This window comes from Moschus berezovskii, chromosome 19 (genome assembly GCF_049115385.1).
Source record: "Moschus berezovskii isolate FMDL1 chromosome 19, NW_MosBer_1.0, whole genome shotgun sequence".
Classification (NCBI taxonomy): Eukaryota; Metazoa; Chordata; class Mammalia; order Artiodactyla; family Moschidae; genus Moschus; species Moschus berezovskii.
This window is the reverse complement of record NC_142478.1, coordinates 56,206,352-56,233,436: the sequence shown is the minus strand read 5'-3', so window position 1 is coordinate 56,233,436 and position 27,085 is coordinate 56,206,352. Positions and strand designations below refer to the sequence as shown.

Sequence of the window (27,085 nt, the reverse complement as noted above, 5' to 3'; positions counted from 1 at the left end):
GGTTAGTCAGTTATCAGACTGACACTAGGAGACGTTATGACTCTAGTGAATTTTAACATCTTAATATCAAGAATATAAATGCTATGGCTTCATAATCATCACAGCACTAAGAGATTTTTGAAAATCTCAAGGCATTATTACTGTATTTGGTGCATAGCACCTATATACTTATAATCATCAGCTGTAATAAATGCATCCCTCCAGATATTGACAATGGGGGGAGGCCTGTGCATGAGGTGGGGCAGGAGATCGAGAAGGGCTATCTGCATCTTCCTCTCAATTCTTCTGTGAACTGAAAATTGGTCTAAAACAAAAATAAAATCTTAAAAATAAACAGATACATAAACCCAATGCTTGTTCAGAATCTACTCAGATGCACTGCACATATCACTAAACCAGAGTCAGGGGACTTCCCCAGTGGCCCAACGGTTAAGGCTCCACCTTCCAATAGAGGGAGCATGGATTTGATGCCTGGTCAAGGAACCAAGATCCCACATGCCACAGATCCCATGTGCTGCAGGGTGTGGCCAAAAATTTAAAAAATAAGTAAGTAGTTGTTTTCTTAAAAAGCACACACGTACACACGAAATTTTTAAAAATAGAACAAGGGGAAAAAAAAGAGAGACCATCTAAGAGAGAACGACTAATCCTAGTGGAGGGGAAAATCAGTAGATGAGTCTTAGGAAATACAAGTGCAGCTCTTCAAAACACTCATGTCCATTTTATTACACACACTGGGTGGGGCTAGCTTGAGCATCTTTACACGCAGGAGGGAGACGAAATTCCAACAGCAGACGCACCTTGTTCCAGCAACAGCCCCGTCGTTCTTCCCAAGAGGCTCATCCAACTCCACGCCACACCACTCTCCCTTGGCAAAGTCTGTCTCCCCAAGAAACCGGACTACACCGGCCTTCGTGCCACCAACCTGGAAGCAGAGAACAGTAAAAGGAAGAGGTGAACAAAATTCCACAGCTTAATCCTTTGCAGTTAGAGCCAATGGTTAATACTGTATTCCATCATTTCTGTAGGCAGCTCTTCTCTTAACCTCCTCTCCAACTGTTTAAAGAGTTCTCTTCAAAGGTCCGCAAAGGTCACCTGGGTGACTTCTGTTGCTAGAGTGATCTGATACCTGGTATAGTCCAATAATGCAATTGTCCAATAATGAATTCTTTAGAAAAAGGGAATAATTACTATTATTACTATCACTTCATGCCAATAGTCACAATTACTGTTACTCCAGAGGGAGTTTCCTGCTTCAAAATAAATATCTGCTAAAAAAAATAAAACCCCTACATTACTAAAAGAAAAACAAAATCTGTGTATAATCCACTGTAACAATGGCTGTGTTCATTTTCTCAAACTACCTTTACATCATTACCCCTGTAAAGCAATGACATATACATATTAAGGACAAATATTCATACAACCACACACATGAAATATAAATTCTTCAAAATATTTAAAATATTGATATTTTCTACTGTGAGGCTCTTCATTGCTTCCCAGCTATTAAAATGACAGTTCTTCATATTTTATTTTACATGAACTGATCAAAGCTTTGAATCTTTTTAAATGTCTCTTTGTCCCAGCTGCTGGCGATATAACATGCAAACGTTATTTCCAAAATTATCCCATCACCATTTACTAATCCTTCCTTTGCCACTATTTTTGTTTCAGACACTCATTTGCATCACACACTCTCTCATGTGCGCAGACAGAGAACAGATCTGAGCCTTTCACAGTTTCAGAAATTCGGTGTCCGTGCCACTGCCATAGCATTTTAATTACAGATACTTCGTATCTGCTAGTGCTGGTTTTCCTTACGACTCTTCTTCAGAATACTGATCTTTCTTACTTTTAACTAACCTTCTTTTTTTCTTCCTAAATTTGTTGCTGAGCCTCATGGCTTGCAGGATCTTAATTCCCCAACTAGGGATGGAATCTGGACACCTTTTTCTCAATTAAAAAAAAAAAATTATAAAAGTGGTTAGTCACTGCAGGCCACTGAGAACATCACAAACAAAAAATACATGTTATTGGTGTATTCTCAACACCCAGGGACAGTTGCTGTTGACATTTTGACATTTCACTTTCCCGCTGTATTATGGTAGCTGTTTAGTATCCACAACACAGATATATCACAATACGGACTTCACTAAGTTTTTGTTTGGGACATTCCCTTTTTTCTTATTGATTAAAAAAGTAACTCTTTATAGTAAATTAATTATTGAATAGACGATGCATTCTCATGGTTCAAAAGCTTTCAAATAAGTATACATCAGGACTTCCCTGGAGCGCCAGTGGTTAAGACTGCCTTCCAATGCAGGGGGCGCAGGTTCAATCCCTGGTCAGGGAACTAAGGTCCCACATGTTCGGGGTGCAGCCAAAAATAATTTTTTTAAAAGTATGCACCTCTTCCTAGATTTCTGCCCCTACCTGTCCCCCCTCCCCACCACAGGTAACCTCTGCTATTGATGTACAGTATTTCTTCATGCCAGCATTTCGGCCAGCATTTCTTCATGATCTAAAAGCAAATGTTAATTCACATTGTTACTCCTCCCTTTCATTTTTACACTAAGGCCAGTGTACTACACATGCTGTCCCGCACCTTGCTTTATTCCACATCAAGACACAGAGAACGTCCTGCTTGTGTTTACAGTCGCGTGTTGTCCCACTGCATGGATTCACTCCAGTTTATTAAATCAGCCCTTACTGGGAGACATTTAGGTTATGCAGGTTTATTTATTTAATAAATTTAAAAGTCATTTTGGTTAATTAAAAAAAGAGTCCAGTGGGACTGTGTTAAATGTAGATTACCTTGGGAAGATAACTTATTTAATCAACCTTCACAAGGAACCGGTTTTTCAGTTTTTCCTTTTTGTTTTTAATGTTCTTTATTTTATTTAATTCACTCTTTATCTCACTACTTCCTTTTTCTTACTTCCTTGGGGTTTATTACTCTCCCCTTCCTAAAGTCTTAAGATCAATACTAATTTGCTTTTTTTAAAAAAAAAAAATTAATTTTCTTTGGCTACACTCCATGACTTGTGGATCTCAGTTCCCTGACCAGGGGGATCAAACCCAGACCCTTGACAGTGAAGCACAGTGTCCTAACCACTGGACCACCAGAGAATTCTCTAATTTGCTTTTTAATACCAAAGCTATTTGTTTCCAGTTTTTCTCCAAACACAGCTTCCTGAGAGTTTGGGATGATACGCGTTTTTTTCCAGCTCTATTTAACCTTTGTGTATACTTTTTCTCTGAAAAAGAAACTCTTTGTGAGTCTGATTTGAGGACCCAAAGCAGTTATGGTTGAAGATACCAGGGAGTGTGAAGAGTGACAGAGTGCGGGCGGCAGTTCACAAACACCCTGGTGTCATGACAGGCGCCACTGAGGAAAGAGGGAGTGCGAGGCTGGAGAAGACTCCCCGCAGGAGCCGCTGTGTCCAGCGCTGCCACCCACAGCGCACAGCACAGCAGAGGAGCGCTCGGCAAACGCTTGCTTTAGAAATAAAAGGAGACTTCTCCGTAGGGAACTACACAGCAAAGGCCACTTCCCCACGTAAACCAATGAAAGGAAAAAGGTATGCAGTGGCTTGAGGTTGAATTTGATGGCTCAGAAGCGAGCAGAGGAAGAGCTATGCTAACACACGTTAAGTAAGCATGGGCTCCGAGTTGGATAGATTCACATGCCAGCTCTGTCTATGGATGAGTCAAGTCGCTTAATTTCTAAATCTTAAATTTCCTCATACGTAAAATGGGAATAATTATAGGACTGTTGTGAGGATTAAATAAAATAACCCACATAAAATTGCTTTGTGCAATGTCTGACAGATAGGGTAGGAGTCTGACATATATTAGCAGCCAGTGTGTCCATGCGAAAGAGAGGACTAGTTCCAGATCTGGCAAACCGGACTTTTTAACACACTTCTTGGTAACCACGGAATGTATGAATAGCGACCTGCATAGAACTGGCCTATGTTTCATCCGTCCTCTTATTCCACACCTTCCTAAGCAGCAGACTAACCAAAATCACATGAGCGGAACACAGCACATTAGTTAAAGATGAGGCAATCTCTCCAGATAATCTGCTGGATTTTTTGGGGGTGAGTCTAAGTTACTGTCATGACCACTGTTTTTCCGAGAGGCGTCGGACAGGCTGTGGGCTTGTTAAACAAACCAGCAAACTCTCCAGACAAACCACGGCTTCACTCAGTTCAGAAGCTTTATAGCAAATTACCACAAACAATACATCAGTAATGTTTCCTCTAAATGCAGGTAACAGACTATATGTCTACCCTGAATGCCACAAAGTTTGTTTCAAATGGATGATTACTGGTTCCTAGAATGGACAGTTTTCGTATCCTTTTCCCTCTTTCCTAACCTGGAATTCTTGACTCAAGTGACAGATGAAATGCTTTCCTTTCCCCTATAAAAGATCCTCAGTGATTATTCAAAATATCCTCAACAGAGACAGAAAGTCACATGAAGTACCTAATCACTCACTCTTCTACTTAATCATTTTATAATTTCTTTTCTAAGAATCTAAACATGATTTTATAAAGCTAAGTTTTATTTCTCATGTGTTGAAGAGAACTCAGAGTATTACAGTATGTGCATTTACATTAAGCATAAGCCACAATTTTCAAATCTGTTTCAGGGGTAGATAACAAGATTATTAAAAAAAATTTTTTTTAGAACACTGAAATGAAAAAATAGGCAAACACAAATAACTACCATTCATTCTCTTTACTTTTGGAATATATATGTGTGTTAGGAGTCATATATATATACATATATATACACACATGGACACATGTTAGGAGTCATATACATTGCATGTACACATATATATGACTCCTAATACTGTGGTCAACCTAAGTCAAAATTAGAGGTCACCACTGGAGACCTCTAATTAATTCAAACTATACCTCTTAACTCAAGCTAGAAACTTGGCTAAAGGAAAACCTACCTGTGCTCATGCTTTAGCAAATGTCAGATTTTCAAATTCTCATTCATTCATTCAACATATATTTCTTGCATGCCTGGGCCCTTGGATACAAAATAAACCAAAAGAAGTGTTGACCCTGACAGAGAGAAATCCAAACAAACAATTCCAGCAAAAAGTGATAAGTACTTTAAGTTTCTACAAAATGCTGTGGGACCAGAGACAGGCAACCTCCTTGTAAACTCTTAGGAAAAATAAGAACTTTGATAAATTCTGCAGGGCTAATGAATGGGTCCAATAACAGGAAATGGGAAACCTTCAATCCTCCTTCAACCCTCCCATCTATTCATCATCAAGTCCCAAACAAGCCATTTAACCTCACTGTGCCTCAGTTTATAAAGCTATCAAATGTCCAATGAGTGGCAACGAAGGACTGTTCCACAGGGCTCTGAGCAACAGAATTCTGTGAGGTGGTTGCTCAGCTGCCATGTCATTAAGTTAAGCAGCTTAATTTAAAAAGGTAAACATGGCTAATTGGTATTTACCAATACAAATTTAGCCCTGACTTAACACTTAATCACCTGTGAGATGACCTATCAGTATTTTACGTCACCTCAACTAGAGAACAATCCAGCTTTGGGCAGCTCAACTGCGACAAACTCCTACAAGAAAGGTAAGGTCCGCCTGGCACGGTCTTCATCCTCGGGTCCTAACTGCATCTCCCATCATACCTTACAGTGTTACTCCTGCCCTTTAAGGGTGTCATGTGACAACAGTATTTAAAACACTTTTTTTCTTTTCTATTTTTTGGCCACATGTGGGATCTTAGTTCCCCGACCAGGGATCAAACCCATGTCCCTTGCAGTGGAAGTATGGAGTCCTAACCACTGGACTGCCAGGGAAGTCCCAACCCTCTGATTCCTTTGACAGTTTTATGAATACCTACTGTGTGCCAGGCATTGTTCAAACTGCTGAGCATAAAGCAGTGAATGAGACAGAGTTTCCAGACTTTCACGAAGCCTAAACTCTGGTCTGGGGAACTGGACAATGAACAAATAACATAGAGGGCTATGAAAAACACACAGCAGGGTGAGGTGATAGTGCTGTGAAGGGTCCTTAAGGAGGTGACATCTGAGTCAAGGCTCAAGGACTTTGAGACACCGGTCATGCAAAGACCTGGGGGCAGAACATTCCTAACAGAAGAAAGAGCAAATCCTAAGGTGAGAATGAATCAGGGTGCTGAAGCGACAGCCAGGAGGCCAGTGAAGCTGGAGTGGAGTGAAAAAGGAGACGAGCAGAGAGAGCTTAGCTTGGAAGCGTGGGCAGGGTCCACAGCATCAGACTCTGCGGGTCCCTGGAAGGACTGAGATGCTCATTTTAATGCAGTGGGACATCCATTAGGGAACACTGGGCTGGTTTTGGTCACTGCTAAGTCTACAGCACCCACAACACTGCTTGGCACACACACAGCAGACACTCAGTGTATTCACTGGATGAACTGCGGGGTGTTAAATACAGCTGTTTAGCCATCTTATTTTCTCTAGGCCAAATAAACAGACCCTTTCTTTCACTATTCCCTTTTCATCATTTTGAGTCTCCCTATCTACAAAATATGACGGTAAGTAGCACTGTTGAGCCACACCCACCTGAGAAGATGCCACAAAACTAGTGACATATAGAATAACCATATGAGAAATGGAATATTTCCTGCCATATCAGTAAATAAGACTGTCATTGTCATCAGCAGTTGCAGCCTGCCAACCTGAACCTGTGTTCTAAGGGAACACAGGAAGAAGAATACCAGCAGACTTCGGTCGCTCCCTGCAGTGAGCCCAAGGGAACTTGGGATGTGAAAACACAGAATACTGGCCCCATCGCTAAGAGTCGGACACGACTGAGTGACTTCACTTTCACTTTTTACTCTCATGCATTGGAGAAGGAAATGGCAACCCACTCCAGTGTTCTTGCTTGGAGAATCCCAGGGATGGGGGATCCTGGTGGGCTGCCGTCTATGGGGTCACACAGAGTCGGACATGACTGAAGTGACTTAAGAAGAAGAAGAAGTTCTCTTAAAAAACTAAAAGAGCAGATGACGGACATTCTCTTATACTTTAATTCTCCCTAGAACAAACAGGTAAGCAAAAGATGGCACAATGAGGAAGACACCACTTAGAAGTTATGCTTGACTTGCACTTCTATCTCTTGAAACTAATCTTCTGAAAAATATATTAACTCCTTCAGGATTCAGGACCCCCCAAATATCAAGAAACAGGAAAAAAGAAGTACAGGGGGAGAAGATTAACTTGTTACCACAGAGAGTGAGCACAGAACTGCTTTTCAATATAAGATTATAAGCACCAAAAATGTGACATTTTAAACTATAAGCAAGAATTCGTTTAAGGGTATAGACAAGTCTATTTGCGGGGCAGAAATAGATACACAAACATATAAAACAGACTTGTGGACACAGAGGAGGAAGGGAGGGTGAACTGGGAGATTAGGACTGACACATACACACTAACACGTGTAAAAGAGACAGCTAGTGGGAAGCTGCTATCTAGCACAGGGAGCTCAGCTTGGTGCTGTGATGACCTAGAGGGGAGGGACAGGGGATGGGAGGAAGGCTCGAGAGGGAGGGGATATATGTATACACATGGCTGAGTCACGCTGTTGTACAGCAGGAACTAACACTACACTGGAAAGCAATTATACGCCAATAAAATTTTTTAATTAATTAAAACTAAATAAATAGGTGAGGAGATAAATAAGATGTGGTGTAACCCAAAAAAGCAATGAACTACATGATGAACCTCAAACACTCTGCTGAGTCAAAGAAACCAGACATTACAAAACTACGTAAGATTTGGGGGCATTTATAGGAAATATAGGCTTCTCTGGTAGCTCAGCTGGTAAAGAATCCACCTACAATCTAAGAGACCCTGGTTCGACTCCAGGGATGGGAAGATCCATTGGAGAAGGGACAGGTTACCCACTCCAGTATTCTTGGGCTTCCCTGGTGGCTTAGCTGGTAAAGAATCCGCCTGCAATGTGGGAGACCTGGGTTTGATCCCTGGGTTGGGAAGATCCCATGGAGAAGGGAACAGCTACCCATTTCAGTATTCTTGGCCTGGAGAATTCCATGGACTGTATAGTGCCAAAGAATTGATAGTTCTGAGCTGTGGTGTTAGAGAAGACACTTGAGAGTCCCTTGAACTGCAAGGAGATCAAACCAGTCGATCCTAAAAGAAATCAATCCTGAATATTCGTTAGAAGGACTGATGCTGAAGCTCCAATACTTTGGTCACCTGATGCCAAGGGCTGACTCATTAGAAAAGACCCTGATCCTGGGAAAGATAGAAGGCAAGAGGAGAAGGGGACGACAGGGGATGAGATGGTTGTATGGCATCACCGACTCAGTGGACGTTGAGTTTGAGCAAGCTCCGAGAGAAGGGGATGGGCAGGGAAGCCTGGCATGCTGCAGTCCATGGGGGTCGCAAAGAGCTGGACACAACTGACTGACTGAACACCAAAAATAGGAAATATCCGTGAAAGGCAAATGCGCAGAGACAGAAAATGGATCATTGATTGCCTGGGGCTGGAGGTGCCAGTGGAGAATGACTTGCAGACTGGCAGGAGGAAGTTTCCAGGGGATGCAAATATTCTAAAACTGGATTATAATGACTGCATAACTGAGTACATTTATTAAAAATCATTGAATGTTTGGATGCATAAGTTACACCTTCATACAGCTGCTTAAGGAACAAAACAGATACAAGTTAAATAAAAGGGAGGATTAACTTAAAATTAAGATGGAGGTGATGGATACATGTTAGAGCAGCGAGAATGGGAGGGACTCCCTGAGGGGCTGACAACGCAGAAAACTGAAACAGCCATGTGGCTGTCCCACAGCATTTATTTATTTACTTTTTAAAACAAAAGACAGGGACTTCCCTGATGGTCCAGTGACTAGGACTCCACATTCCCAATCCAGGGGGCCCAGGTTTGATCCCTGACCAGGGAACTAGATGCCACAGGCCACAGTTAAGACTTGGTGCACTGGTGCAGCCAAATGAATAAATGCTTTTTAAACAAAAATAAAATCTATTTGTAACTGTTTAAACATTTAATAGGAACCAAAAAAAAAAGAAGAAGAACTTGAGATTGATAAAAGTGCAGAATATTTAATTGCAAGAATCACACTCTTATAGAGCACTAAGATCAAAAAAGTTTAGCAAAGACTCTGGTCTTGGGAGCAGACTCATCTTACTCATAACCATTTTCGAGACAGCCTCCTTGACCAACTGCCCCAACTCTCATTTGCCCCTATCCATGGGCTCAGCACATAACTAAAATTAAAAACATACAGATCATGGCGCTCCACTCTTTTGAGCAGGGGAATTTGGGAAACTTGGAGCCAAATCCTCTTTTGCTAACAGCAGAGGGAGAACCCAGAGCTTCCCTGGTGGTTCAGATAAAGAATTTGCCTGCTATGCAGGAGACCTGAGTCGGGAAGATCCCCAGGAAACCACAACCCACTCCAATATTCTTGCCTGGAAAAGTTTCATGGACAGAGGAGCCTGGTGAGCTACAGTCCATGGGGTCGCAGAGAGTTGGACACACTGATCAACTAAACACACAAGCATCAGAAAACCTCCAGTGCAACAAAACTGCAGCTGGGACAAATTCAAAGTAGGTATAGAAGTGAACTGTAATTGTATTAGTCACTCAGTTGTGTCTGATTGTTTGTGACCCCATGGATTGTAGCCTACAAGGCTCCTCTGTCCATGGGATTCTCCAGGCAAGAATACTGGAATGGGTTGCCATGCCCTCCTCCAGGGGATCTTACTGACCCAGGGATCGAATCTGGGCCTCCTACATTGCAGGCAGATTCTTTACCATTTGAGCTACCAGGGAGGCCCCATAGAAGTGAAACAAGTTACAGATTGAGCCTTGGTAAGCACTGATGTGCTGAAATGATGCTCTAAATTCTGAAACATCAACTGCTAAAACTCATGACTTTTATAACTGGAAGAAGGAACCACTACCCTTGAAACTAACAGATCCAGAAGGAACTCCTTGAAGGTAACAGGTATAAAGGGCTGCCACAAGTACGAGGGGACTCATGAATTCACAGGATGCTACTCGTGGATGCTACAGGACAGGGAAGCAGAAGTCCTGAATTCTAAATCTAAAACCTGCCTTCAACGCACTGTATGTCCTTGTCTGCAGGACAATATAATCACAAAAACTGCCTATTTCGACATTATGCAATCAGTCATCAACTCTACATAACAGGTTCAAGAGTAAAAACACCTAAACTTGAATTGCAGAAACATCACTCTTAAGGTTGTACAAACTTGGGCAAGTGACTATACTTCTTAAAGCCTATTTTCTCATCAGTTCTGTGGTGCTACTCCACTCACTGCTGAAACACAATTCCCTGGTGGTCCAGCGGTTAGGACTCCTCACCTGCAGAGGGTCCAGGTTCGATCCCTGTTCAGGGAACTAAGATCCCACAGGTTGTGCAGCCCAGCCAAAAATAAATTTTTTTAATTACAAAAAAAAAAAGAATCCACTGCTAAAACATTAAATGAAATGCATGGGATACTCCAAAGACTAACAGCCATGTTTCTTTTCCTTTTTTTTTTTAAAGCAGTTGAACAGATATAAAGGATATTGAAAGAGCACAGGGTCAAAGACTTTAGACAAACATTATGCCTTGAACTTAACAAAAGTGTTGAAAACGTAAGAGAGTAAAGCTTTAAATTTTCAGTGAGAAAAAGAGCTACCACTTCTTGAGTGTTTACTGCTAAGAATTATATATGCATCATCTAATGATGAGATGTTTGGACAGCATCACTGACTCAATGGACATGAACTTGGGCAAACGCTGGGAGATTATCAGGGACTATGCTGCAGTCCATGGGGTCACAAAGAGTCAGACATGATTTAGCAACTGAACAACACCAACAACATCTACTTTAACCCTCACAACAATGCTAGAGGATAGCACTATTATTCAACCTTGTTTTCACAGACAAGAAAACTAAGAAGTTAAATAACTTGCTCATGTCATAAAGGCAGAGTTAGACTCACCTTGTGTTTTCAGCACTGCTATACTGCCTCTTATGTAAAACAAACAAAAAAAGAATAAACCAATCATTGTGTCAAATTCGGGGATTCTCGAATATACAGCATATAGACCTTATACACTGTTTCCTGCTTTTTTAGCACAACAGAACCTAGTGTAATTTCCTTCCTTTTACGAGACCTAAATCTGATAGTTTAAAAGGCACAGAAGTTCTGAAATAACATCCTGTGATGTCTGAGTTTTCCAAGACACTCAAGGAGACAGGATCTCATATTTATCCACATACTATTCCTAAAACAAAAATTAAAAACCAGAGAGGAAAAAAAAAAACCCTTTGTTAAAAAACATCTCAGTCCACTTCTCAGCTTGTTTGTCAAATAAAGCTATCTTAATATTTACAAGCTAAAAATTCAATATTCTTTTAGCTAAACTGGAAGACAAAACTAGGTTGATCACTGCAAACCTATGCTTACACTATGTACAAACTACATAGCCAGTTTCTAATCTGTGGCATATTGACACAAACAGAACCAGAAAACCTGATTAATTTCTCTAGAAATGAGTGGACAGAACAGGTTCTGAGCCCATACGTGCATATTTCATCCCCTTGCCAGTGATTCTCTCTCAAGTCAACACGACGACCTTGGAAGGTTTCTGCACTCACCAATACTCGGTCTCCGATTTTGAGTTCTCTCTCTCCTTTCTTGATTGAGCCAGCCTCTGAAAGGTTGGAGATAGATTCGCTGGCGGTTTTTGTAAGGTTGCTGATCTGAGACGTAGCTGACGGTTCCTTTGCAGTTGGTTGGGACGATTTGTGGGAAATATTTGAGGGGGTGGCTGGGGACGAGGACGCCATGCTGACTGCCGAGGTGGACAGAGGCGAAGTCGCCCTGGAAGCTTGAGTTGTCTGCGGGCCATCAGCCTCATCGTCTGCCTGCACCTTCCTCGTCAACTTTGAAGGTCGGGTAAATATCCCCTTTAGAGGCTCACACTGAAAGTACCGAACTCCTGCTACTGAGCCATCGTTCTTGCCTATGGGCTCATCCAAAACGATCCCAGCCCACTGGCCTGGTGCAAACTGGGTTTCTCCCAGGAACTGGATAAATCCAGGCTTATTCCCATTCACCCAAACTCGCTCCCCAACTCGAAAGTCATCCACAAACTCTTCTTGTGTCTCAGAGGACGGAGTGCTTGATGCTTTTTCACTGGATATTGTTTTTTCTATTGAAGCAGCAACTGCAAACAGAACAAAGGATCAGAGCAGATTCAGTTTCATATTTAAGCAGACAACTCCTAAGTTAAGGAAAATAAACTAGAGAAGAGTCAAAAGCAAAAGAAGTAGCCACAATACTTCAAGAGATGCTCTGTTTATCTTTCTTTTATTTTTTTAACAAGGAGGTAAAAAGTATTAATACTTGATCCATCACTACTGTTTTCAATTCTATCAAAACTCAGTGAGCTGATAAGACTTAATCCTTATTTGTAATTTAGATTGGAAGAAGTCAAAAACAAGGAGGAAAAGAAGTAGTCCTTTCCCCACAATTTATAACATAGGTCTGATTTCATTGTTTCCCCGTATCTTGCACAACATGAGTGAACTCAGACCCATTGAAATGGACTCTATTTCCCCATTTGAGAGGTCACCTAAAAATGACAGGACTAGGCCAATAGTCACAACAGAGATTCTCAATTAACTTGACACTGGAGGAGATTTAGTGCTGGAGTCCCCACCATCACTGTTCCAAGACTATTCTTTTGCTAGCAGAGGTGGAAGTCCCAGCAAGAAAGAAAAGAGAGCCAGACTCCCTGGGAAAGCAAGATGACTTTGCAAACTCTACCCAATGGTAAAGACAGAGTTAAAATTTTGCCAGAAATGTGGTATTTCCACTAGAAATACACCCACCCAGCAACCACTGATAAAATATTTAGCGTGAACTGGCAAACAGAGCCTGAATTCTTAATGTCTGCCATTTACCGGGCATATTCTGATCTTAGGCTGTTACATGACCTGAGTTGTTTTTAATCTGTAAAGGGGGAAAGTGATATTTATCTTGATGGGTTCCTCCCACTCCCAAAATGAGAATTAAATGAAATAATGTATTTATCATGTTATACATCTTTATTGAGTTCCAACCACTCCAGAATTAGTCCCAGGCACTGTTCTTCACTGGGAGACAAAGCAAGACAGTATAATCCATGCCTTCACAGATCTCAGAGTCTAGAGGTAGAGAAGCAGACAGTTAAGAGACACACCAAGCCATTTCAGGTGGTCTAAGTACTGTGGAGGAGATAATGTCTTTGGGTAGAACAGTCAGGGAAGGCCTCCTGGAGGAGGTGACATCTAGTCTGAGGTCTGATCAGCAGGAGTGAATCACACAAGGCCTGGGGAGCAGAGTGGCCTGGCTGGCTGAGAGTGGGTGCTGAGCATCTGAGCATCTCTTTACCCAGCATAGAAAAGGAGACTGGAGTTTCCATTTGTGGAGGGTTTTTATTGTTGTTTTTTTAATAAGACAGTGGGTGCTCTCAGATAGAACAGATAATAATCTGCCAAAGACAGGGACTAGTTTTTTTTTTTTTTTTAAGAGTTGGTGCTAGCTTTGTACATCAACGTGTCCATGGAGCTGGTAGGGTACAGTCCATGGGGTTGCAAAGAGTCGGACACGAATGAGCGGCTTCACTTTCACTTTGCACGTCAACAATCATTCTTCAGAGTGAGGCAAGCATGAATTTCTGAAAACCATTTTCATAAAAGTGTCTTGAATTCCTTGGCAATGACTTCCTTTCAAGCATATAAGTTTTAGTCTTAATAAGCTACTTTAATCTATAATGTGTGCCAAGGAAGGCTGGGGAAACCAAGTTGAATTGCATATGATCCGTGGACTCAAGGACTCTATATGCTAAAAGGTGTGCACAAAAAATAGACAATTCTAAGAAGCACAGGCTGGAATCAAGATTGCCGGGAGAAATATCAATAACCTCAGATACGTAGATGACACCACCCTTATCGCAGAAAGTGAAGAGGAACTCAAAAGCCTCTTGATGAAAGTGAAAGAGGAGAGTGAAAAGGTTGGCTTGAAGCTCAACATTCAGAAAGAAAGATCATGGCATCTGGTCCCATCACTTCATGGGAAATAGATGGGGAAACAGTGGAAACCGTGTCAGACTTTATTTTTTTGGTCTCCAAAATCACTGCGGATGTTGATTGCAGCCATGAAATTAAAAGAAGAAAGTTATGACCAACCTAGATAGCATATTAAAAAGCAGAGACATTACTTTGCCAACAAAGGTCTGTCTAGTCAAGGCTATGGTTTTTCCCGTGGTCATGTATGGATGTGAGAGTTGGACTGTGAAGAAAGGTGATCGCCGAAGAATTGATGCTTTTGAACTGTGGTGCTGGAGAAGACTCTTGAGAGTCCCTTGGACTGCAAGGAGATCCAACCAGTCCATTCTAAAGGAGATAAATCCTGGGTGTTCATCGGAGGGACTGATGCTAAAGCTGAAACTCCAATACTTTGGCCACCTCATGCGACGAGTCGACTCACTGGAAAAGACTGATGCTGGGAGTGATTGGGGGCGGGAGGAGAAGGGGATGACAGAGAATGAGATGGCTGGATGGCATCACCAACTCGATGGATATGAGTTTGAGTGAACTCCGGGAGTTGGTGATGGATAGGGAGGCCTGGCGTGCTGTGATTCATGTGGTTGCAAAGAGTCGGACATGACTGAGCGACTGAACTGAACAGGGCTTAAGTGTAACAGTGGATGGCTCCATAGAAGGTTTGGCATTTGAAGGGGTCTTAACAGAGGAAAAATTTGGGGGAGAAGAAAGGAATGCCAAAATTAGAACTGATTTCCACAAGGCTAAATAGCCCTGAAATAAGTCCATTTCTTCACAATCCTTTGCCTTATTAGTAAAGCTTTCTTTTTATGGCCTCTCTGAAAAGAATCAGGTTTTATACTGATACATACAATGTAAAGAACTCACCATCTCTAATCAGTCAGTACTTACTGAGCTCCTGTTACATGCCAGGAAATTTTCTAGGTGTGTAGATGGAATACAGCAGTGGGGGGCGGGGTGGAAAGATTCACAAAGATTCCTTTCCTCAAGGAAGCCCAATGAATGTCTTTATGAAAGAACTTGAAGAAACAATGTTGGGCTTAATAGATTATGGTGGGCACCTGTCTAGAATGGCTGAAAACCTAAGATTTAGATTTACCACTCCAGTACTCTTGCCTAGAAAATCCAATGGATGGAGGAGCCTGGTAGGCTGCAGTCCGTGGGGTCGCTAAGGGTCAGACACGACTGAGTGACTTCACTTTCACTTTTCACTTTCACACATTGGAGAAGGAAATGGCAACCCACTCCAGTGTTCTTGCCTGGAGAATTCCAGGGACGGGGGAGCCTGGTGGGCTCCCGTCTATGGGGTCGCACAGAGTCGGACACGACTGAAGTGACTGAGCAGCAGCAGCAGCTGAGCAGCAGCAGTACACAAATCACATAAAAAGATGACAAAAGCAAGCATCAGATGCCCTCTCCTCCTGCCTCTCTGATCATTATGGGATGTAAGTGGGAATGGTAGAGGAGGAGATGGAGAACAGATGAGGAACAGGTTGCTAAAGATAATCAAAGGCACGGGTTCATCTATAAACTGGCAAAGGCTTCTCTCATGAGCCGGACTTGAGTCACTGTAGTACCTGCTCCCCGATGACAATGGCCAATTTCAGGTCAACGACTGTCATCGTATCTTTTAAGTCTGACTAATCTTTGCTTTCTCCACATATCCCTAAACCCTGAGGAGAAAGGTCCTGATGGGCTCAGGAAGATACATGGGGAGGAAAACTTTAACACTGTCAGGATCAAATACTGAAGTTAACTCGACAATTACTTCAGCACTGGTGTACCAGGGGTCTCCAGCCTCTGGGCCATAAACGAGTGCCTCCTGTCAGATCAGCAGCAGCATTAAATTAGAAATAAAGTGCACAATAAACGTAATGCACTTGAATCATCCCCAAACCCACCCCCTCCGCAAGTGTGTGGAAAAACTCCATGAAATCAGTCCCTGGTGCCAAAAAGGTTGGGACCGCTACCTCACACTGAAGAAATGAAATTAAGATAGACTCTTCATTGAATAAGACTTGTAGATAGAAAATTTGGGACTTCCCTGGTGGTCCAGCGGTTAAGACTCCATGCTCCCAATGCAGGGGGCTGGAGTTCAGTTCCTGGTCAGGGAACTAGATCCCACATGCCACAACTAAGACCCACTACAACTAAACAAATAAATATTTTTTAAAAAAGACTTCTAGATATAAAATGCTATGTCTTTTAATTGAAACCTTTTCACGTACTTTCAAGAATATGAAGTTCTATAAGACTGTCTTCTTACATTTTTCAAATCAAGACTTTCAAATAGAAGTCTTCATATAGGATTAAAATTTACTTGCTGTTAAAGAGAAACATAAAGCATTACCAGCAGCAGGTGTCTTCAAGCCTGTGCTTCCAGGCTTCAGAATCTTGGTGGGGGCCTTAAGCCCACTTGGTTTTAGCATACTCATTGTCTTCTGTGTGTCAGAGCTGTTTCTCCTTTGCCTGTTGCCACTATCTTTCCCCAGTCATTGATACAACTGTGGGTGATTCTAGAGTGAAGTCAGTCTCTGGGTTAAATCTGCAAAGAGATAAACAGAAAAAGAGTTTAGAATTTAGAAAAAGAAAACAGAAACAATTATGGGCAGCTTTCACAACCTAAACTCTCCCTTATGTCTCCACAATGAATGTAAGAACCTAGAAAACTCCATATATCAAAAAGATTGAAGATGTTGGAACTTCCTGGTGGTTCAGTGGCTAAGACTTCATGCTCTCAATGCAGGGGTTGGGGTGGGTTCAATCCTTGGTCAGGGAACTAGATCTCACATGTTGAAACTAGGAGTTCACAATCTACAACTAAAGATCCCTAGGCAAACAAGAATAAATATTTTTTTAAAGTCTTTTAGAAAAATGAAGATGCTGTTGAAATAGGTTTAAAAGCAATTTACTATGCTAAAGACAAGAAGCTAAGGCTGGCAATATGCTCACTTTTCTTTATAGCATCTGATAATACCAGTTCAGTACACTGCCCAAAAACCACATAACCCATAAAGAGGTTCAGAAAAATGCCCACCAGACTTAACAGAGTTAGCTTTCAGTTTTCACTTCATTCATTTCTATGTTACTTAAGATTTATGAGCACAAGCCTATATTAACTATATATATAGCTTAATCCACAGAAATATAAAATGACTCAACATAAAACCATATATATATTAAATGAGAGAGAGGGTTCAAAGGCACTCTGTAAGAAGAAAGCCGTATCTAGAAAGAACTTCAGGAAAATTATCTTTATTCTGTTTACAGAAACACAATCATCTGATTTAGTCAAGACCAAGTATGAATGTGCAACTTTTGGGCTCACACAAAACTGTACCTTGTCATTTGCTCTTTAAGAGAGAAGGAAGACCTTTGGATTTTGGAATAGGAAAAAAATATTTCTAGACATAATACCTAAAAAAAACAGAATTCAAAGAGAAAAATGCTATTTACTGACATTCCCTCAAAAGATTGCATTCTGTGCTTTTTTACTTTTTTTCCTGCTAGTCGAGTTTGTGTGACGAAGCACAGACCTCACTCTCTCTTTTACAAGCAATGCGGAGCATCAGTAAACAACACAGCCAGGGCTGACAGAGGTGCTAATGTGGCCCCGTGGTCTCTGTGGTGGGTTGAATGGCAGCCTCCCCAAAAGATATATCCATCTGGGAATTCCCTGGTGGTCCAGTGGGACAAGCCTATATTAACTATAGGCTAATATTAAGTATATTAGCCTGTATTAACGGTGGGATGCTGTGCTCTCACTGCCGAGGGCCCGGGTTTGATCCCTGGTTGGGGAACTAAGATCCCACAAGCCATGAGGCAAAAAAAAAGAAAAGGAAAAATCTAAAGATCAAAAGAGATATCCATGGGGAATCTGTGAACAGACCTTGAGGTGAGCGCCTCCTGGATGACCTGCATGCCCTAAACCTGAGGACAAGTGTCCTAATGAGAAGAGAAGAGCACAGAGGACAGAGCCAGGTGAAGACGAGGCAGGGATTATAGCCAAGTATCTAAGCCAAGGGTGGCCAGCAGCCACCAAAAGCTAAGAGAAAAGCCTGACATGGATTCCCTGAGATGGACTCTTCCTCAGAGCTCCAGAAGGAACCTACCGTGGCGACACCATGGTTTCAGACTTTTGGCCTCCAGAGCTGTGACAGAACAGATCTAAGCCACCAGGATGGCGGTTGCTTGCTATGGCAGACCCAGGAAACTAATACAGCCACGTACGCTTTTCTATTCAAAGCTAATCAGACTGAATGGAAATCAAACCAAGACAGCAGCTTCATCAGGCTCATTCTGCAGATTTCCCATGGTTCTCAAGAGGGTTCAAAATGTCACAAAAGTGGCTTTTATTTTAAGTCAAAGGTAAATTGTGTGGTTTGGGAGCAGACTGTGATTAACAGATAAAGAACTGCTGTGAATCTGAAGACAGTGGTTGCCTATTCTGACTATTAATACAAAATTCCCGGGTTCCTTACTATTCACCACCATCACCATCACTGCCAGGACTGTGGCAGTGGGCTGGGAGTCCCTGCACCAGGTCCGGTGGTTCTGATTCAGATTTGAAACCATGTGCTTTACTGCTAGACCCTCACCACCCACAGTCTGTCAGATGCAAGCAGAGGTACCTGCTCCTGCTACCACCTTAGACAGATGGAAGGGTTTGGCTGAGTCTCCTCTAGACCAGGGGTCTCCAACCCACCAGGACACAGACTGGTTCCTCTCAGGAACCAGGCTGCACAGGAGGTGAGCAGCTGGTGAGCAAGCGAAGCTTCATCTGTATTAACAGCCGCTCCCCACTGTTCATATTACCTCCTGAGCTTAGGAAAACAAGCTCAGGGCTCCCACTGATTCTGCATTACGGTGTGCTGTCTAATTATTCAATTATATATCACAATGTCATAATAATAAAGTGCACAATAAATATAATGCACTCAAATCATCCCGAAACTATCTCCCACCCCAACCTGGTCCATGGAAAAATTCTTCCGTGAAACCAGTCCCTGGTGCCAAAAAGGTTGTTTGCACGTGCAAAAATGTTTGAGGAGGATAGGGATAAGCTAAGTGCAGAGAGTACCAAGGGGTCCATGTCTTGCCAACTCTTCACCCTGGTCCAACATCATAAAGTGATGATGATCAGGTAGGAAACAACAGAACAGATGGAGGAGGCACAAAGGTCCTGGAAAAGCTATTATAGTGTTAAGAAGAGAGGATGAAGTACTCCTTAAAATATTTCACTCAGGCGCAACAGTGAATTCTTGAGCTCACGTCAAGCGCTCCTCCCTAAAGAGAAATTCTGAAAACCGCCACAGTAAGTGACTAGGTCAGCCTCAGCCAGTTTCAAACCTTGCAGCTCAACACTCTAAGCTCACAAAACACTGTCCCCTAAAACCCTCGGCCCAAGAAACAGAGGCGTGTTGTTATCAGGAACCTAAGAATGGTCATAAACTCAGGGTCTTTAAGTCTCCTGTTGTTTGATCTTTGTGCCTCTGGCTCTCAGTCCATCTGAGCCACTTGAATCCCAAAGCATGGGAACTGTGACCAAGATTTAATGAAGGAGAAAAATCTATGTCTCAATAAGAGAATTAGGAGCAACATCACCAATGTTGGCTTTTAAATCTTCCAATTTAAGTTTCTTTTTCATGCATTATTAATGAATGCCATGTCAGGCCTGCTTTTGGGGGAAAAAAAATCAATTCACTGAGAAACAAAAGATCAAAGTTCTTGGTCATGGAACCCACAAAATGTAATGACCCAGAAATAACTGCTCTGCACAATGTTTCAAGGTCAGTCAATGTCATATTGAAATGAATCAATTCCAAACACATGCAAAAAGAAAAGAGATGTACTTGCCTCACTAATACATTGAGAATATTTGAAATTCTGATGCTTATGGTCACTTAATCAAGAAGTTTGGATCTAAGGTAAGACCCCCTCCACCCTCTCAACATGTGAAGACCACAACACCAGAATATTATCATTTAGAAACAAATGTTATCCTTATTATCCCAGTTGAGCCTAATAATACTATGATGTGTATGCAAGGGTGCTCAGTCATGTTCCACTCTTTTGAGACCCCATGGACGGCAGGCCCACGAGGCTCCTCTGTACATGGGATTTTCCAGGCATGAGTACTGGAGCAGGTTGCCATTTCCTACTCCAGGGGGTCTTCCTGAACCAGCGATGAAACCCTCATCTCCTGTATTGCCTGCATGGGCAGGAGGATCCCTTATTGCTGAGGCACCTGGGAAGCCCAATTATTTTCTTTTTTTAAAAATTTATTTATTTTGGCTGCGCTGGGTCTTAGTTGCAGCTCGAGGGATCTTTGTTGCAGCACGTGGCATCTAGTTCCCCAACCAGGAACTATGGTTACTCAGACTTGGTATCCCGCAGCTATTTCCTTAAAAATGAATCATGTGAGCCTGTCACTTCAAGGAAAACAACTATTTGTTGACAAATAAAATTCAAGTTATTCACACATCCTCTGTGAACCTGAGAGTGTCTCAATACTACAGGTTTTTCTCATGAGAGCAACAATAGTAACAAATACAATTATACTGTATAAATGAAATGTGCCAATATTTGGAAGATCTCATAACTCAGTCAATTTTTTTCCAACCAACAATATATAATGTTTATCACATTCATTCAAAGCACAAATTAGACCAGTGGATTTTTATGTAATGATAGAAGTTCATTCATACAGTTTGAGATTTCATCTTTAAGAAACTACAACCTATCAAGGTTTTGGAGAAGTATTAAAAGAAAAACATCCATACGTATCTGAAAATGCTCTGCCTTTCCTATAAATCTGGGTAAGGCCAATTTTCTTCATGGACTTCAACCAAAACAACGTATCACTACAGTTCAAATGCAGGAGTTGTCTTTTTCTAAGCTTCTCTTCTGTGAAAGCCAGTCATTTAGAGAGATTGGCAAGAACGTAAAACAATGCCATCTAGTCATTAATTCTTTTTTTACTTTAGAAAATAGTTATTCTTCATTAAAGACATATAACATGTCAGTGGGCTTATTATTATCATTTCTAATGAATTAATAAATATTTTAAAATATTTTCAGTTTCAATTTCTAGTATGGTAAATGTCAAAAGATAAGTAAAAATTCTTTGGAGACCTCAATTATTTTTAAGGATGCACAGGGGTCCTGAGGAAAAAACATTTGAGAACTGCTACTGTCAGCACTTTTGCTTTACATTTTGAGCCACAGAGGGCTTCCCAGTTCCTAAGGGCTTCCAGAAGCATGTGTTTCAGATCATTTTTAGATCTGGAAGTCAAGTTAGCAAGTACAGGGTTTACTACTGTATTACCTGCATTGTTACAGCACTGTGCAAGGGGCTGAGTGATGGAAGAAGCCTGAACCTACAATCTATACAAGACCAGATGTAGGTATGGAAAGCAACGTGAACACAATGATGCATTGACATTGGGGTTATCTGTATACGTAAGACAGACATTTCTCGAAGGCAGGTATCAGATGGAACGGAGCTATCAGCACTTTTCAAAATGCGCAGCAGCAGCAGCATCTCCTGGGAACTTGCTAGAAATGCAAATTATTTGGGATCTTCCCCAAACCTACTGAAACGAACTCTAGGGGTGGGGCCAGCTATCTGCATTCCCAGCCTTTCAGATAGTTCTGAGGCTAACGTTTGAGAAACACTGCCGAACAACCGATAAGATCAGAGGTTCATTTTCTCAACTACGCGCACATGAATCGCCCACGTGACCGATGTGGCACCCGTCCCTACAGAAGTCTTGGTGCTTTCACTCTATGTTTTTGTTTCAGCTTTTTCACTCGGTCTTGAAAGCCCTTTCCAAGCCTGGCGGTTTGGCGGTTCAGTTGCTAGGTGGTGTCCAACTCTTTGCAACAACCCCTTGGACCGTAGCCCACTAGGCTCCTCTGTCCATGGGATTTCCCAGGCAAGAACACTGGAGTGGGCTGCCACTACTTTCTCCATTTCCAAGCCTACTTATTTTCATCTGCTGAAACCCTACTCAAGGGCCAATTAGGGATGCAGCTGCCTCACAAAACCTTTCACCAATGAAAATGTGTTCATCCATCAGTTTCCCATAGAACTAAGTCTGTGTCTCTTTCCTATCACCTGGCACACCGAGCTGGGTCTATATGGCCATAGATTCTGTGTGTGTATGAGTGTGTGTTCAGTCATTAGACTCTCTGAGACCCCATGGACTACAGGTGCCAGAGTCTGTCCATGGAATTTTCTAGGCAAGAATACTGAAGCAGGTTGCCATTTCCTACTCCAGGGGATCTTTCCGACCACGCAACAAACTTGTATCTCCAGCGTTTCCTTCACTGGCAGGTGGATTCTTTACCACTGAGCCACCTATGAAGCCCCCTAGAGATTCTACCAGATTAAACACACCCTGGTGGGGGATGAAACTGTATGTCAGTCATCCTTATATCCCTAGTTGTACTTTATAAACAAAGCTGACTACATAAAAATGAGAAAACTAGTCTCAGTTGTTTAAATGGGTTAACGAACCAGTTGGGATGTACCCAATATTTTAAAAAGCTATCTTTGGTGCTTGCTACCGGTGACAAAACAACATATAACACAGACATAAGCTCAAGAATTTATGATGCAGTTGGAGAGAAAAGGCCCACAAATATATAATAATTTAAAATACAATGCCACTTATGAGAAATACCAAACTATGGGATATGATAGTCCTTAAAGTGTCTTAGAAGATGCAAAGGTGGAGTGGACTGAGGCAGAAAGAAAAGACTTCAGGGGCAAGGCAGAATTTGGGGGGGTGGGGTCAGCAACAGTGTTGGACAGGTGTTGGCAGTTAGGATTTTTTTTTTTTAATGCAGAGAGAAAAAATTTCAGAAAAGAAACGAGGGAGGAGGAAAGGTATGGAGCATGTGAATAAGATGCTCAGTATGGCAACCATTAGAAGATTCTTGTAAGAAATCAATTTAGAGAGTTAAATAGGAAAGAGACTTGAAATAGTTTTAGAGGGAATTCCTTGGTGATCCAGTGGTTAGGACTCAGAGATTTCACTGCTATGGCCTGGGTTCAGTCCCTGGTTGGGGAACTAAGATCCCACAAGCCACGCAGTGGGGAAAGGTGGGCGGCGGGGGTGGGTGGGTGGGGGATTCTCTTTTTTTAATCTACTGGTCCAAAATGAAAAGATGTCTACAGTTTCCCTTCAGGCCTTATACTTATTTCATTTTTCCTTTCATTATCTTAACCTAACCACCATTACCAAGCAAAGATTTTAACTGACAGTTGGCAGCCTCTTTTCCGGGGACATGTCAAATTTTCATTCATTCTAGCCATGGGTGCTGGTAACAGATTGGGGCTGGCTGCTGAGACAGGTCTTAACCAGCAGGGAAGAACCATGAGCATCAAAAGACAATGATTAAACTGCAAACACAAAGAAAGCTTCTCATTTAAAACCCTTCGGATAACACCTTAGCCAGGATAAACTTGGGAGAGGCTATAAAGATTAGATACCATTGAATACAAATGACAAATTCCAGACTTTACTACTCTTCACACTGCAGGAGGGGAGGGGGATCAGTTATTTCACAAGCTACTGTGGCTTGATAACTTTGGGTTTCTTACCATAAGCTATTCACCCTAGTTTATAAGTCTAGCAGGAAGCTAAAATTCTAGGTCTGCACTCTCCAGTACAGTAGCCACTAGTCACCTGCACTGTTTAAATTCTTTTAAAATGAAACCAAGTTAAAAATTCAGTTCCTCAGTCACGCCAGCCACATTTCAAGTGCTTAACAGCCTCAATGCAATATACAGAATAATTTCCAGCGCCATATAAATTCTACTGGATGGCACTGTTGTAAAACCACCTCCATCCAGGGACCATCTATGTGCCAAATAGTGTCCTTCAAAGTAACCACTTGAGGAAACGGTAAGTTTTTTTTAATAATACTGCTGTGGTCAAAAATATTTTTAACTCTTCATTTAGAAATAACTTCAGAGACAGTTTTTAAGTTGCACCTTGATAGTGACCCAAGGCAACAGTGAGCAACCATCTCAATGGCTCAATACTCTTCACTGGACTTGGCTCTTAAAAATACTACTAGCTGTTTCCAAAACTTGAATCCAAAAACCTCAAAAATACAATGATGTGCAATTACTGAACATAAAAAAATGTATCCAAGGCACATGGGCCAATTCCAAGAGTTCCAAAAAGGGTTTATGAACGGCTTATCACTATAAAAAGTGAACAACGCCTCCCTAGATGAAACAACTGAAGTTCTGGTGTATTTTTTTCATTTATTTTTAAGTCTGTCACATTATTTTATTATCCCACTTTCCAAACTATAATATTGCAACACATACAACACACCAACCCCCAGAACCTTTTATTTATACCACTGACTGATGCCATAGTTCTAATATTTTTTCAAGCCAAAAACCATTTGTAAAATGTTTGTCTCTAGAACTTAACAGCTCACTTCTGAACAGTTAACAATAGCTACTGTTTTGCTTGTATGCTTCTCAAATGCCAGACAGAGAAGAGAGATCTACTTCGGAGAACCAACTATGCAGCGGGGAGAAGGGCCCCAGGACACAGGAGGCTTAGCTGCACAGTCCCTTGTGCCTCCCTCCTTCTCACCGAAAGGCTTACATTTCCACCTAAAAACAGGAATCCTTTTTGTCAAACATCAACACCAGAAGAACAGTTTTTGTTTTGTTTCTGTGTAACCTGCAGGTTTACTTTAAGAAGACAAAAAAGCCAGGCCTGAAATACGCAAAAATTTTGAACTAGGTTAATACCGCGTGTTTGTGATTAACTCCAAGATCTGATCTAGATAACAAATACAAAAGGACAAGATATTTATTTCAGGGAAGCAAATAACCTTACAAGACCTAGCCTCTTTGGTATTTCTAAAAAAGAAGTGTAGTATTGTATTTCTTGAGAATGTCAGCTTTACCTTAAGGTGGGATTTCAGAACAAAGGACTGTTCTTCCACCCAACAAAAAAGAAATGTCTTCCACCCTCTGTGAAGTCAAGGATTGCTATCCATTTGTCTAGTGTGTTAGATACTGGAAAATATCAGCAACTGTGGAAGTTTCACGAGATGAAAACAATTCCAGGACATAGAAAGCATCTCAAATACCAACTATTACTATTTCTAAGAATCCAAGCACCCCACTTTCCTCTCAAATAGAACCTCTCTCACTGCACATTACTGGACAGGAAATTACATACAAATCAGTCTTCCATTCTAAACAAGCAAGTTTTCAGAGGTTAAAGATACAGTTCAAGACTATAGCCTTCTCCAAACACAGAATTGCTGTAGTTCTTCCTTTTAGTAAGCAATTTAATAAGCAATCACCTGTCACCTGCCTCGTAAAGGTAAGAATATTGAAAACATCCAGATAAATTTTTTTTTTTTACTATAGTAAGGACAGTGGGTTAGTTATCAGGACCTTGAAAAGGAAATGAAAAAACAAAAAAGACCCAGTAATGAAGCCCAAGTTTAAAGGTGACTCTGCTGCCATCTAATACTTTATACAAGACACAGAGAGCTGGTACTGCTCCAACTGTCCCTGGAAACTGCCACAGGGGACACGGGTTCGATCCCTGGTTTGGGAAGATCCCACATGTAGTGGGACAGATAGGTCCATGCACCACAACTGCTGAGTCCACACGCCCCAGCTACCAAAGCCCATGAGCATAGCGTCCATGCTCTGCAACAAGAGAAGCCACCGCAATGAGAAGCCCTCACACCTAAATGAGAAAGTAGCCCCTGCTTTCTGCAACTGGAGAAGGCCTGCACACAGCAACGAAGATCCAGCACAGCCATAAGTAAATAAAAATAAATATATTTTTAAAAAAGACCCACTGGGATCACCCCCTGGCACCCATCTGCAAACACCCACTACCATTCAGACTCCATCCCAGTTAACCCTTCCATGAAAGAGGTCTTGCAAAGCAAACAAAAATTCAATAGTTAAAGATTCAGTTCTCCCTGCATTAGAATACATGCTGAAAGCACAGAAATGTTTTTCAACAATGAACACTGACCTAAAGCAGTTAAACAGGAGTTCTATATTATAGATATAGATAAAACTGACTTTAAACTGGTGATTTCAGGGGTTTACAACCTACATGTACAGGACAATTCATTTCTAAAAAGCTATCTTGGGACTTCCCTGGTGGTCCAGTGGTTGAGATTTTGTGTTCCCAATGCAGAAGGCCCGGGTTCGATCCCTGATTAGGGAACTAGATCCCATGTGCCACAACTAAGATTCATCAGTCAAATAATTAAAAAATAAAAAGTTGTGTTAAAGACATCCCAGTCCAAGAGACTCATCTGGCACATTTGGAAGGGAACATATCAAGTGAAGCTAAAAAAGGGCTCCTAGTCTCAAAGAATAAGTGTTTTGAGACTCTAGATCGTATGTGTTTAGGAAAATAGGGCCATGTGACTGTGACAGAGGGGGAAAAAATAGAGAACAATGCTTTAAAAAGAGGTCTAATCCAGAAACTGGAATGTTGAGTCTCTCAGATACTGATATGCTTTGCGGGAAGAAAAAGCAATGACAACAGCAGCAGAATTTTGGCCACATGATCTCTCAATTCAAACTCATGGAATCAAACTTAGAGAAAGAGTCCAATTTCTACTTAAATAAAAAATAACTGGGGGAGGGGCTTCCCTGGAGGTCCAGTGGTTAAGACTCCGAGCTTCCACTGTAGGGGGCACAGGTTCGATTTCTGGGGTGCAACCAAAAAAAAAAAAAGACAATTAAAAAAAATAGGAAGGGTTAATTTATCAAGTGCTTAATACCCAACACACAGGAACACAGGTTCCTGAAGTTTTTATCTGTTTAAAGAAAGACAATTCTTACATTCAAAACCAAATGATGACAATTTCTCAATTGTGATATATCAGAATTCAGGCCTCCGGGTCA

At 41.6% G+C, this 27,085-nt stretch overlaps 1 protein-coding gene across 7 annotated transcripts in view; it reads right to left on the bottom strand.

The window, feature by feature from the left end:
* The window catches only part of CLIP1 (CAP-Gly domain containing linker protein 1), a 116,505-nt gene that overhangs the window by 69,527 nt on the left and 19,893 nt on the right, over window positions 1–27,085 (bottom strand). For all 7 annotated transcript variants that reach the window (XM_088828146.1, XM_088828140.1, XM_088828144.1 and 4 more), the window contains 3 exons: window positions 16,508–16,702; window positions 11,704–12,275; window positions 801–925 (listed from right to left, as the gene is read on the bottom strand). In XM_088828146.1, coding sequence (XP_088684272.1) covers window positions 801–925; window positions 11,704–12,275; window positions 16,508–16,592 — 782 coding nt within the window. In that variant the 5' untranslated portion in view covers window positions 16,593–16,702. The remainder of the gene's footprint in view (window positions 1–800; window positions 926–11,703; window positions 12,276–16,507; window positions 16,703–27,085) is intronic.